At 41.4% G+C, this 12862-nt stretch overlaps 2 protein-coding genes across 2 annotated transcripts in view; one reads left to right on the forward strand and one right to left on the reverse strand.

The window, feature by feature from the left end:
• The window catches only part of ASTN2 (astrotactin 2), a 442922-nt gene that overhangs the window by 269851 nt on the left and 160209 nt on the right, over positions 1-12862 (reverse strand). The window lies entirely within an intron of this gene.
• On the forward strand, positions 5251-11098 carry TRIM32 (tripartite motif containing 32). The gene has a single exon (XM_006142793.2). It carries the CDS (start codon positions 8071-8073, stop codon positions 10030-10032), a length of 1962 nt encoding a protein of 653 aa, XP_006142855.1. The 5' UTR covers positions 5251-8070; the 3' UTR covers positions 10033-11098.

The raw sequence follows: 12862 nt of genomic DNA on the forward strand, positions 1-12862 counted from the left end.
GGAATGCAAACCCAGTTCTGACTGACTTTATTTTTTAAAAATGATTTATTTTATTATATTTATTTTTTTAATTTGCTTTAGGACACATATGCTCACCAGCGAGAGAGAGAAAGAAGGAAAGTAAGAAAGCAAGCCACCAGGTCCAGGATTTGAACCGTGGTCGAGCATGTGGAAGTTCAGTGCCCTAACCACCATACCACCTGCTGGTCCCTCTGACTAACTTCATAGTTACATTATACTATTGGGTGATTGGGTGGTCGGAAAAGTAATGACATTTCTGCATAGTAAAAACAGAAAAATACATCATGACTTTTCCCACAACTCAATAGTTTTTTGTGAATTTTTTTTGTTTGTTTGTTTTGTGAGCGAGAGATTTTTGCTATAGGGTACATGCTCTTGCCAGAGAGACAGACAGAGACAGAAAGCAAGAAATCACCCCCGAGGGGTGATGGGCACTCCCTTTTCTCAGGATTTTGGGCATACATGCACGCACACCCAGTGTAAGTTTTAAGCTTCCAGGTCCGGGACTCGAACTGCGTTTGACTATGTGGGAGTCTGGTGATATAACATTATGCCATCTACTGGTCAATACTTTTATTAGAAAGGCTTTTTCAACACTTAAGAACCCCTGTGCCTATTGTAAAGGTTGGTCAGAAGGCAAAGGTTTATAAGACTTTTGAAGTGGATTTTTGTCCATGCACACCATGATGCCCTATGACACTCTCCATTATGTCTTTCTGATAAAGGAGATTTAAAAGTCATTCCTAGTTGCTCCTATCAGTCTCTCAACCAGACTCTACCTAGAGGTAATGATAGTCTAATCAGCCAAGGGACTATAATACATCTTTTGAGACACTGTGGTGTTTATGGCTGGGAAGTGACACACCATCTACTTACCAGCTTTGAGACCTTGGACAGGATACTTTTTTCTGACCATTGGTATCCTTACTTATAAAGAGGAATAACACATATTCACATAGTTATGAGAATCAGAGATGATGTATAAAAGGTGTCTGACATACAATAAATGGTAGTTTATGAGAGAGAACAATAGTAACAGGAAGGCAGTGCTAGAGGAAAACTGAGTGCCACTTTGCTAGATTTTGATGACCCTGAGTGGCCTCTTTCAGTATTCCCCAAGTTTTCATCCCCTCTTACACCCTACCCAGGATCTGCTGCTTGATCCTTTAGTCAAAATCTCATGATTAGGACTAGCTCTAAGGCACATTGGTATTGTGTTACTCAAGAAAAGCTGGATCCCACATGACAACAGTAGTTTGAATTCCTGGCCTTATCTGTCTGAAACACTCTAGGCACCCACATGAGTGCCCAAGATCTGATAGGCTAGAGTACTGTAGAAGTAAGATGTGGTGTGACTAGACCCTGTGGAGGGTGCTCATCTCTTGTCTCTTTCTTCCAAAAATTCTCATGATGAAATGAATACGCATTATGTACAGAAAAAGAAGTTCAAATTTTGAGTTCAGTGGGTTGAGATGAGTTGGAGGTACCCTGAGAAAAGGCTATTGATTTTTCCCTGGGCTTGTATTCTTGGAGTCATATTGACAGCCTAGATATTACTGAAATAGTTGTGGAAGAAGCTGGAGAAGCTTTAGTTGAGAAGAAGACAGACAACAGGAATTTTTTTTTTTTCCCAGGAAACCCTGTTATTGGTACCCTTGACATAGTTTAGCTAAAGTTTACTTATTCACAAATATATTTCCTTCTGGGTTTTAGAAGTCCCAGACTGGTACAGAAATTTGGTTTGTAAACTGAATTTTTTTTTTTTTTAAATTTGCTGTTTCCTTATAAGCCTTACTTACAGAGTTTACCTTAGCTGTCTGCAAGTGCCTTAAATGCCTTGAGTAATCCAGACTTCATCAGAATTCTTTCCCACACACAGGCCTGGGTGAATGTCAGGTGGTAACTTCACTGACTTTCGGAAAAATCAGCCCTGTTAGTGAGTGACCTTTGGTGGCATGGTGATATGTATGCACTTGTTTAACATTCTGTTAAAGTACATGAGGAATAAATGGAATTTAGAAAGCTAAAATGAAAGGGAATCCGATAAATCTTGAAAAACCCAAACCAGGAGAGTATGTCAAGTAGAATGGACCTTTACGTCTTGTGGCAGGAAATGTGATATTTTACATGTTGTCTAGTGAAACCTCTATTTGTGCCTGGTTTTGCTCATAAATCTATCATTCCTGCCTTTCACAGGGCCCAGCTTATAATGGGTGCTCAGCAAAGTTTTGTTTAATTAGTTGCTTAAAGTTCTCTACTTTTGTTCATGTCCTAAGTCCCCAAGGGGTATGGGGTTGATACAAGTATAGAAAATAGAGACATCTAGAGAATTACCCCTTGATAGGAACTCTAATGCTAGAAGAAGATATGAAACTTTACATCTCTAACTTTTATTTCTGAGATCAGGTAGAAGAATCTCCAGGAAGGTTCAGAGTTTCTGTTATTTAAATGTATGTGTGTGAGGCTCTGGATCTAGTCTGCCTGTTGAAAGTGCCTATGTATTTCTTTTCATAGGCTGGTTGGTGATGCTGCTGTCTCTACTACTACTGCTAGTAGTAGTAGTAATATAAAACTTTTATTTATTTTATTCTTGGTTAATTGTATGCCTGGCTTATTTCTGTACTAAATGCTTTATGCACGTAACTTCAGAGATAAACCTAGAACTAGAGAAGTTAAGTAATTTGCAATTTGCTCTACTCTCCACAGTAAGAAGTAGAGCTGGGATTCAAATCCAAAAGTCTAATTCTTTTAGACCAGTTCCTTAATCTGTAATACTGTCCACTCCCAACTCATACCTTTTACTCGTAGTTTTGCTGTATGACTTATGAGATCTTAATTTCCCTCTCCTGGTCTCATTTTTTCCTCATCTGTATTGCTCTTTGAGATCTCTACCAATTCTTGCATTCTATAGTTAGTCTCTGCAAGAATGAACTTTATTTCCTGGCCAAGAAAAGTTGTGAATTCCTTTGCCCATCAGTTTCTAACCTGAATATCTAGCATTCTCAGTCAAATTTCTCTAAAGGTAACCAGTCCTTTCATTAACCTTTATGTACGTTTATATGCCATGAAAGGAAAACTGCTTTATCTTTTAAAAATTTAGTGTGTAAACTGAATATTGTTTTCATCGCCAGAGGGTGTGGGTGCTCACCAGAGAGAGAGAAGTCACCCACAGTGGGGCATGGTCATGTCACAATCCCTTTTCCTCCATTTCTTCATCCTGTCAGGATTTGGGGCACACACATTGCCTGGGGTGCAGGATTTGAACTGCAGTCTGCCATGTGGGATCCAGCTTCCAGTGTACAGTACTCAACCACTGTGCTATTGAGCTGGCCCACTGAATGATTTGTTAATACTAGTACTGGTTATTATCGTACCACTCCTGATACTAAAATTATGGTAAATAGCATCCTTTCGTTACATACCTACCAGCATTAGGCTAAGTATTTTATATGAATTATTCCTAGTAACTTCTTTATAAACAAAGGAAACAGAGGTTTAGAGAGGTTAAATAATTTCCCAACTAGCCCACAACTTGGAAATAACAGTGCTAAGATTTGATCCCAGTTAATTCCGTCTGACTTTGAAGTTCATGTTCTTTGTTTTGTTTTGTTTGTTGATATTTTCTACTACTTGTTTAGTTATTTCATGGGTTGCCAGAAGAGGCTAAATTTCTCCTGAGTCTTAGGGCAGCCAGCGGAGACATAGCTCTTAAAGGGAAGATTTTTAACTAGAGCTGAAGAGATGGACTAGCATCAGTATGGGATATGCAGTATTAATCAGTAGATCAAATAGAGTAAGGTAAGGGGATAAACTGAAGCGAGATTAGGTGGAGGTCAAGAATTAAGGATAGAAAATATGTAACAGGACATAGACCCTCAAGGGGCCATGAAGACAGTCAAGATTACAGATGGCACATTGGGAGTTCATTATGGTTTTTCACAGATTTTGTGACTGGCAGAAAATGAGAATCATAGTTAAAGATGTGAAATGGTAAGACAATGCATTTCATCTGAGTGAAACTCAGGACAAGTGAGGTCATCCTCCATGTTAACAGTAATGACCATAATGTACCTTTCTAGGAGGAGAGAGACTGTATCTGCCTGTCTCTTAGCTCCATTTCAGGCTAGGAACCTTTGGAAAGCACCATTCCCAGGTCATAGAAATGGGGAAAGTGGCCTTGCTTTTTCCAGGTTTGAGGCTCTCTCCATGCCTGATATTATAGTGACTTTCCCTGGCAAATCATGGCAGCTTCGGGGCAAGAATTCTTGACATCCTCAGAGAGCAGGGTGAGGCTGCAGACAGCAAAAATCATCTGGAATACAGATAGAAGCTTAGTAAATTCATTTTTAAAAGCTGATAGCTCAGGTAGGGACGCAAGAAGCTTTTTAATTAAAGAAGGTGGTATGATATACCAGAAAGCTGGGGGAAGAATTTGCTGGTATTTTTACAAGTTGGCAGACTTCTTTAATTAGCTGATCTGCAGTGCCAGTGCTGAGAAGAACAGATGTCCCTCTGCATTGTAAGGTAACTCTGGATCCAAACACCAAATGTTGTACTCAGACTGTTTTCCCTGATAATAAAAGAGAGAACTGAAGCTATTGGTTTAAAATCGAGAAGGTTTACATGAATCGTCAGTATTTCTATACTTTCTACCAGTATTTCTATGCTATTGTTCCCAGACCTTTGGTATTTAAGAATTTTAGCATTTACAGTTTCAGATATTCACATGAGACCTTATAAACTCATGATATGGGGTAAATTTGTTATTTTCTTGAGGCATAGATTTATAGATTTGAGTCATAATGGGTTACAAGGCCATTGTGTGTGGGGGGGTGGGGGTGGAGGGTAGGTCACTAGGCTGGTAACATCAATCTAAACCACTGTAAAAATAGCTATATCTCAACTATCTTGTTCCTTTCTTGTGGAGAAAGTTATATGCTATAAGGCAGCATTGCCCAGAGCATGGTCTATAGAATACTTACTAATAGGGAACCAGCAGTTAGCGTAATGGCTATGTTGCTGGACTCCCACGTAGTTGACCGAGGTTCGCGTCCCGGACCCAGTGGCTTAAAACTCACGCCGGGCGCATGTGCGTGTGTGCCCAAGATCCCGAGAGGAGAATGGAGGAGAAGGGATTGTGGCGTGACCATCCCCCCGGGGGGTGATCTCGCTGTCTGTCTCTGTCTGTTTGGCGAGCGCACACACCCTATAGCAAAAACCTCTCAATAAAAAAAATAGAGAATACTTACTAATAAATGCTATATGACAGTGAAAAAGTAACTTGTAGTAATCTTGAGTTAAAGGTATCTGTACTGCAGTGCTACATCATGTTTGAGCTGTATGACCTTGAGCCAGTTTTTCTGAGTTTTAGTTTCCTTATCCATAAAATAGGATAATAAAAAACATTACTTACTTCATAGTGTTATTATGAGGATTATATGAAAGTAAGCATATGACGATCTCTGCTATGTTGGTACATAGCACATAGGAGGCAATAGATAATAATTGAAGGCATACTGTTTCCCTTGCAGTAGGAGGAAAATAGGATTTCAGAGAGATAGGATGGACTTTAGATAGAGTGTGTTTGCTGCTGAATATTTGCCAGATTGCATTCCAAAGCTAAATATAGTGGAAATTTGGTAGACTCTGTGTATTTTCACATTGATTCCTCTTCTTCTGTATGCCTGGGGAAAAAGAGTTAATAATGTGTACAGTGCTTTTCTCAGCTAGCTGCATTGCCCTCCACCTTGTCCTTCTTGATGGCTGACCATCTGCATATCATGAGACTGCACAGGTGCTGCTGTAGGATTTGTATTTAAAAAAACTGAATTTATTCATGTGCCTCACCTTGTTAGACTTATTCATTCTAATTTTGGTATAAGCTGACAATGACATAAAGCTGCAGAGCATGAGCTCTCTCTGGGTCTACCTTATGTGTGTATGTGTATCAAGAAGGGTTCGAGTATTCATATTGTATATTGGGTGAATGAGGGGGTAGTCTAAGCCAGAAATTCAATGTCTTGAAAAGGCACTACTATTTTTTTTTTTAAATCATCTAAGATTGAGTCTAGCCATCTTAACTCTTCACACTCCCCCACCATAATCCACTTAGTTTTCAAGTCTTACTGATTATACTTTGGAATATTGCTCAAATGCATCTTTCCATTTCTACCACCTGCTCCCTAGGTTAGACTTCCCATTACCTCTATTGGGCTATTTTGCTGTAGCTTCCAAACTAGTTTCTCTGATTTGTCTCTCCACTCCATTCCAACTTTGATGATAGCAGTTCCCTGCATAAAACATTCGTTATCTCACCATGCCCATTGAAATGATGTTCACAAATCTGTCTGGCTCTCAAGACCTTTTATAACCATTCCTCAATTTACTTTTCCAACCCTATCACTCACTATATATACTCCTATAATTTTAGCCTAAGGTTAAAAAAAAAGAACTAAAATTCATATAAGGCATTTTTAGTGCAGAGCAAAATTTTCACATTTTATACACTACATATATTATCTTATTTAATCCTCCATTAATCTCTAAAGGCAATATTCCTGTTTTACATGTGAACAAAATAAAATGCAGAGTGACTAAATGTTCTTCCTCTGTTCTTTTTCCCGTACACAAAAACAAAAGGCCTAATACCTTTTCCCTCTTGTCTGTCCTCTGCCCTATCCACGCATCCTTGCAGGCCCATATCACATGTTATCACGCCCCTGAAAATTCTGTTTCCTTGCCATTTAAAATGAGCTCATCCATCAAGGTTTAATTTATATTTCACTTATGGTATTACTTTATGCCTTGATTATTATATACCTTTGTGTCTTGTCTCCTTTCCTAAAGTTTGTGTATCTGAAGGACAGGCAGGATGTGTATTCTGAAGACCTCTGAGAATATGGGTACGTGATACCTAGACTTATGTGAGTGCATAAGAAAGGTGAGTAGGTAGGAGGATAGATGAATGGGAAATGAGTACTTTCTGATCTAAAGTTGTATAGATCACTTGAGCTAATCAGCATAATTTTCTGTTTCTCTGGATGATTCCTAGGCCACCAAACATGATACAGTAAATGCCAACTTAATGCTATGATTTAAAAAAGTCTCCACACCTTGGCTTGCATATTTTTCTTTGCTTAAAATCCCTCATTGCCTCTTTTCTTTCAAGACATACTGTTGGAGTGACACTGCTTCTGGGAATCCTATCCCAGCCCCTCTGGGTGGAATCCATCACTATCCATTGTATTCATGCAGAACATCATGTGTGAAATTCCATGTTAATACTTACTCCTTGTACTGTTTTTAATTTTTTATGCTTTTCTCCTAGTGTATGAGTTGTAAACTTCACAAAATATGAAATAGTCACTAGCATGTATTACAAATAATATTGCTTGCTAGTGCTATACTAAATGTATCATATTTACCATGGTATTTAACCCTTACAATAACCATATATAGTAGGTACTATTACTATGTGTATTTTACAGATGAATTACAGGGAAACAGAGCTTCAGGAAATTTAAGTCACTTCTTTAAGGTCTTTTAACTAAGTGTCTGAGATTCCAGAACCTGAACTTTATTTTTCATCCCATGGGGGAGAAGAGGTAATTTTTACAGAGTCTCACTATTTTGAGCTCCTCCTGCCCCACCCTCCCAACTAGCTTGGTTTACAGCACCCATGCCTGTCACAGTCAGGTTGGCCTGGAAACCAAACTCAGGCTTCCCATGAAGAGGCATTACCTGTGCACCACCAAGGCTGGGCTCAGAACCTGAATTCTTAAATATTATGCAGTGCTTTGTTATGTTTCCGTGTATGTTACCAATACCAGACATATCAGACCTGAATAAAATATTTGTTACATAAGTGAATGACTAAATGAGTGATCATAGCTGTTTTCTAAATGTTTCTTGAGTGAATTAATTTAAATAAGCAGTGGAAAATGAATAATGATTTCTTTTTCTCTTTAGCAGGAACTTGACACTCTGTGGCATGAGCACTAAGTTATTCAGTCGTGGTTTATACTAGCTGAACCATTCAAAGCAAAAGCAATGGCTGCAGCAGCAGCTTCTCACCTGAACCTGGATGCCCTGCGGGAAGTGCTAGAATGCCCCATCTGCATGGAATCCTTCACAGAGGAGCAGCTGCGGCCTAAGCTTCTGCACTGTGGTCATACCATCTGTCGCCAGTGCCTGGAGAAGCTACTAGCCAGTAGCATCAACGGTGTCCGTTGTCCCTTTTGCAGCAAGATTACCCGCATAACCAGCCTGACCCAGCTGACAGACAACCTGACAGTGCTGAAGATCATTGACACAGCTGGGCTCAGTGAGGCTGTGGGACTGCTTATGTGCCGGTCCTGTGGACGGCGGCTGCCCCGACAGTTCTGCCGGAGCTGTGGGTTGGTGTTATGTGAACCCTGCCGGGAGGCAGACCACCAACCTCCTGGCCACTGCACACTGCCTGTCAAAGAAGCTGCTGAGGAGCGGCGTCGGGACTTTGGAGAGAAGTTGACCCGTCTGCGAGAGCTTATGGGGGAGCTACAGCGGCGAAAGGTAGCCTTGGAAGGTGTCTCTAAGGACCTTCAGGCAAGGTATAAAGCAGTTCTCCAGGAGTATGGGCATGAGGAGCGCAGGATCCAGGACGAGCTGGCTCGTTCTCGGAAGTTCTTCACAGGCTCTTTGGCTGAAGCTGAGAAATCCAATAGTCAAGTTGTGGAGGAGCAGAGTTACCTGCTTAACATTGCAGAAGTGCAGGCTGTATCTCGCTGTGACTACTTCCTGGCCAAGATCAAGCAGGCAGATGTCGCACTACTGGAGGAGACAGCTGATGAGGAGGAGCCAGAGCTCACTGCCAGCTTGCCCCGGGAGCTTACCCTGCAAGATGTGGAGCTCCTTAAAGTAGGTCATGTTGGCCCCCTCCAAATTGGGCAGGCTGTAAAGAAACCCCGGACAGTTAATATGGAAGATTCCTGGGCCATCGAGGCTGCAGCCTCTGCTGCTTCTACCTCTGTTACATTTAGAGAGATGGACATGAGTCCTGAGGAAGTGGTTGCCAGCCCTAGGGCCTCCCCTGCTAAACAGCGGGGTCCGGAGGCAGCCTCTAATATCCAGCAGTGCCTCTTTCTCAAGAAGATGGGGGCCAAAGGCAGCACTCCAGGCATGTTCAATCTTCCAGTCAGTCTATATGTGACCAGTCAAGGTGAGGTGCTGGTTGCTGACCGTGGCAACTACCGTATACAAGTCTTTACCCGCAAAGGCTTTCTGAAAGAAATCCGGCGCAGCCCAAGTGGCATCGATAGCTTTGTGCTAAGCTTCCTTGGTGCTGATTTACCCAATCTTACTCCTCTCTCAGTGGCCATGAATTGCCATGGGCTGATTGGTGTGACTGACAGCTATGACAACTCCCTCAAGGTATATACCTTGGATGGCCACTGTGTGGCTTGTCACAGGAGCCAGCTGAGCAAACCATGGGGCATCACAGCCCTGCCATCTGGCCAGTTCGTGGTAACTGATGTGGAAGGTGGAAAGCTTTGGTGTTTCACTGTTGACCGAGGAGCAGGGGTGGTCAAATACAGCTGCCTCTGCAGTGCTGTGCGTCCCAAATTTGTCACGTGTGATGCTGAGGGCACTGTCTATTTCACCCAGGGCTTGGGCCTCAATCTGGAAAATCGGCAAAATGAGCACCATTTGGAGGGTGGCTTCTCCATTGGCTCTGTGGGCCCTGATGGGCAGCTGGGTCGCCAGATTAGTCACTTCTTCTCAGAGAATGAGGATTTCCGTTGCATTGCTGGCATGTGTGTGGATGCTCGTGGTGATCTCATTGTGGCTGACAGCAGTCGCAAGGAAATCCTCCATTTTCCTAAGGGTGGAGGCTATAGTGTTCTTATTCGAGAGGGGCTCACCTGTCCAGTGGGCATTGCCCTTACTCCAAAGGGGCAGCTGCTGGTCTTAGACTGTTGGGATCACTGCATCAAGATCTACAGCTACCATTTGAGAAGATACTCCACCCCTTAAAAGAGAGAAATATCAATTTCTTCTTCCCCAACCAGCTTCCCTTTCCTTAGTCCTTGGTTGTTGGTGGTACTATAGAGTAGACGTGGCCCATATCCTGATTCCAGCTGGGTAGTCCTAGAATTTTAGAAGCTCTTGTCTCTTGGTGTTTTTTATTTGTTATTCCCCTCTCTCCACACTCCCATTCCTGCCTAAATTTAGAGCTTTAACAGATGCATTGCCCCAAATAGGACACATGACAGTGTTAGCTGAAGTTTGGTTAGAAATTAGGTACTTGTAAGACTTCAGTAGAGAGAACCACTGTAGCCTTTTGCTCTTGTATTTGAAAATTGCCCTGTATTGAATCCTTGTTAATTTTTTCCCTTTTGCCTTTGATATTTCTGGTCCATTGTTTCCTTTCTTTCACAGTGTGCTCCATCTGTGATAATTTTCTCTTCAGCTCTGGTTGCATTCTGTGTGCATGTTCCATTGGGCTTTCCTCCACCTTTCAGTGACATTTCAAATCTCGTATCTCTGAAACTTGATGTTTCAGATCTGATCACCTTTATCAGTGTGAAATGTCACTCATTTAGTGCCACCAGGGGATGTACACAGTCCCTTCGGAAAGCAATACCTCTCAGCTGGGGAATTTGGGCCATTTTGGATTGGTTTCTCATTGAAGATGTGACAGAGTGGATTTGACCCTAGTTGATTGGTACTGAAGACTTCAGCCTGGAAATTGCTTACCTTCTAAAGGAATATATGGATTGGAATTATGCCAAAGCACAGGAAGATGGGAATAGCAAACATGAATGTTAATATAGTCAGCAAACTTGGATAGTTTCTAGGGCTCATCCATTGTCATCCTGCCTCTTTCCACTGACCTGTGCTAAACATTGTCTGAAGAATTGTACATCACAGGCCAGGGCCAACAAAGCCGGGAGGTCGACACATTTCATTTTTCATTACTGAAATGAACTACACTCTGTTGGGTTGTTACTCTGTATTTTCCTCAAGTGAGTGTATACAAGTATAGAAAGTTATTTCCATTCCTCTATCAAGCATTAAAAAATTGATAACTGTTTCTTCATCACTGGTGTGCTCATGTGTTTTAATTGAATATGGGTTTTAGGAGGTGAGGAGAGAGGTACCTTGTATTATGCCATTTTGCTGCTTTGTCTGACAATTTTTTGCATTCTTTAAGAGCATAGGGATCTACCCAGCTCAACATTCAGCCAGAAATACCATTATAAACAAATAATCCAAACCTCACCTCCACATACATGTGTATATCAGCCCGCAAGGTTTGAAGTCACCAGCACCCTGTTCTGAGTTGTGTCTCTGCTAGCTCAAGCAAGGAAGACAGTTGAGAGGATTTGTGACAAGGTTCCTCAGGTTTCGGTGTTTACCAAGGAAGAGGTCCTATCCCTTAGGTACAAGAGTGATGGCAAGCCAAAGAGCTATTCCCTTGCCTTCATGAAAACAAAATGTTGCAAAACTGAGCTCCTCAAAATTGTTTTGGCTCTTGTTGTGATAGCTTCCAATGGACAGGTGAAGAGATCATTAAAATAAATGTTGAATAAGTCTGTTTTATGCTTTTTACCTGAAGAAAGCCCCATGTTCTGATTACGAAATTGCATCCAATTTCCAAAGATTGTGTAATTGAGAGGAAATTGATCCAATTAAAAGTGCATTGCAAATGATTCTACTGGTTATTTGAGCTACTTTATCTGTGGTGGCTCCCAGCAGCAGATCTGTCTTTACTGTCAGTGGGGGACTTGTTGAGGCAGTAACAAAAACCAAGGCCTTTAGCACATATGCAGAAGTGGAGAACTGAATATAATATGAGCTAGCTCGAGGTAAAAGGCCAGAAATATTCCAGCTACCGATGCTTTTGGAAAGAAATGCTATCACTGATCGGCGTTTGGCATTTAGGTCTATCCCCACCTCTAAACGTACTTACTTCATGGCAACTAAGTAACACAGGTATCTGCTAGCTCCAGGGGGAAATAATTGTGGTTTAAATGTTTTTGTTTTTCCTTTCCCTTTGATGAGTATTTTAGACTGTGCTTATAATACAGTCTATTTTCAGTTATCTGCCATGTTGATTAAATTGCAGAATATGACCACTAGAAACTAATTTGCAGCTGGTTTTCTTGATTTTCTTTTTTTTTTTTAATTATTTAATTTTATTCATCATCATTTTTAAAATGTTGACGAGAGAGAGAGAGGGAAAATGAAAAAGCAAGCCACCAGGTCTGGAACTCAAACTGCATTCTGCCATGTGGTAGTCCAGCACCTTACCCACCACCACTACTTGCCAGCTCCTGTTGGTTTTTAAAGTAATAGTGCCCTGTCCAGATAAAATCTTACATGCAAAGCTGTTGTGTAAAATAGATCAATAGGCAGTTGCTCTGGTTGGAGTAGGTTTATAGGGCTGGAGAATAGGCTTCGTTCTCCCCTCACCTATGCTGTTATACCATTGCAAAACTTAAGAATCTACAGGATACATTCAGAAAGCTATTGAACTACGGAGTTTTGCTCATCTTCCAGTTTTACCTTGTTAGCCATGTGGCCATGGGTAAGTCATTTAACTTTTTCTTCTAGGAAATGAAAAAATGATCCCGGTCTCCAGGAAGAGTGTAAGAGAACACGTGAAAACACCTGGCTCAGTCCTGGAATACTCAAAAAAATGATGGCTATTATTACTTTCTTGCACTGAGTTGTTCAGAAGAGTGTCTGGTGATGTGAGGTGGTCCAAACAATACCTTCTTACCTGCCTTACTTTAGAAGTTGGCAATCACAGCCTTCCTCAGGCATTGCCCTGTCCCTCCATCCCAACCACAGACTTCCA

The sequence above is a fragment of the Tupaia chinensis genome, unplaced genomic scaffold (assembly GCF_000334495.1).
Source record: "Tupaia chinensis unplaced genomic scaffold, TupChi_1.0 Scaffold000081_1, whole genome shotgun sequence".
Lineage (NCBI taxonomy): Eukaryota > Metazoa > Chordata > Mammalia > Scandentia > Tupaiidae > Tupaia > Tupaia belangeri.

Bases quoted from the DNA above. Each gene is read 5' to 3' on its own strand.
- TRIM32 (XM_006142793.2), top strand. From the start codon at position 8,071: ATGGCTGCAGCAGCAGCTTCTCACCTGAACCTGGATGCCCTGCGGGAA.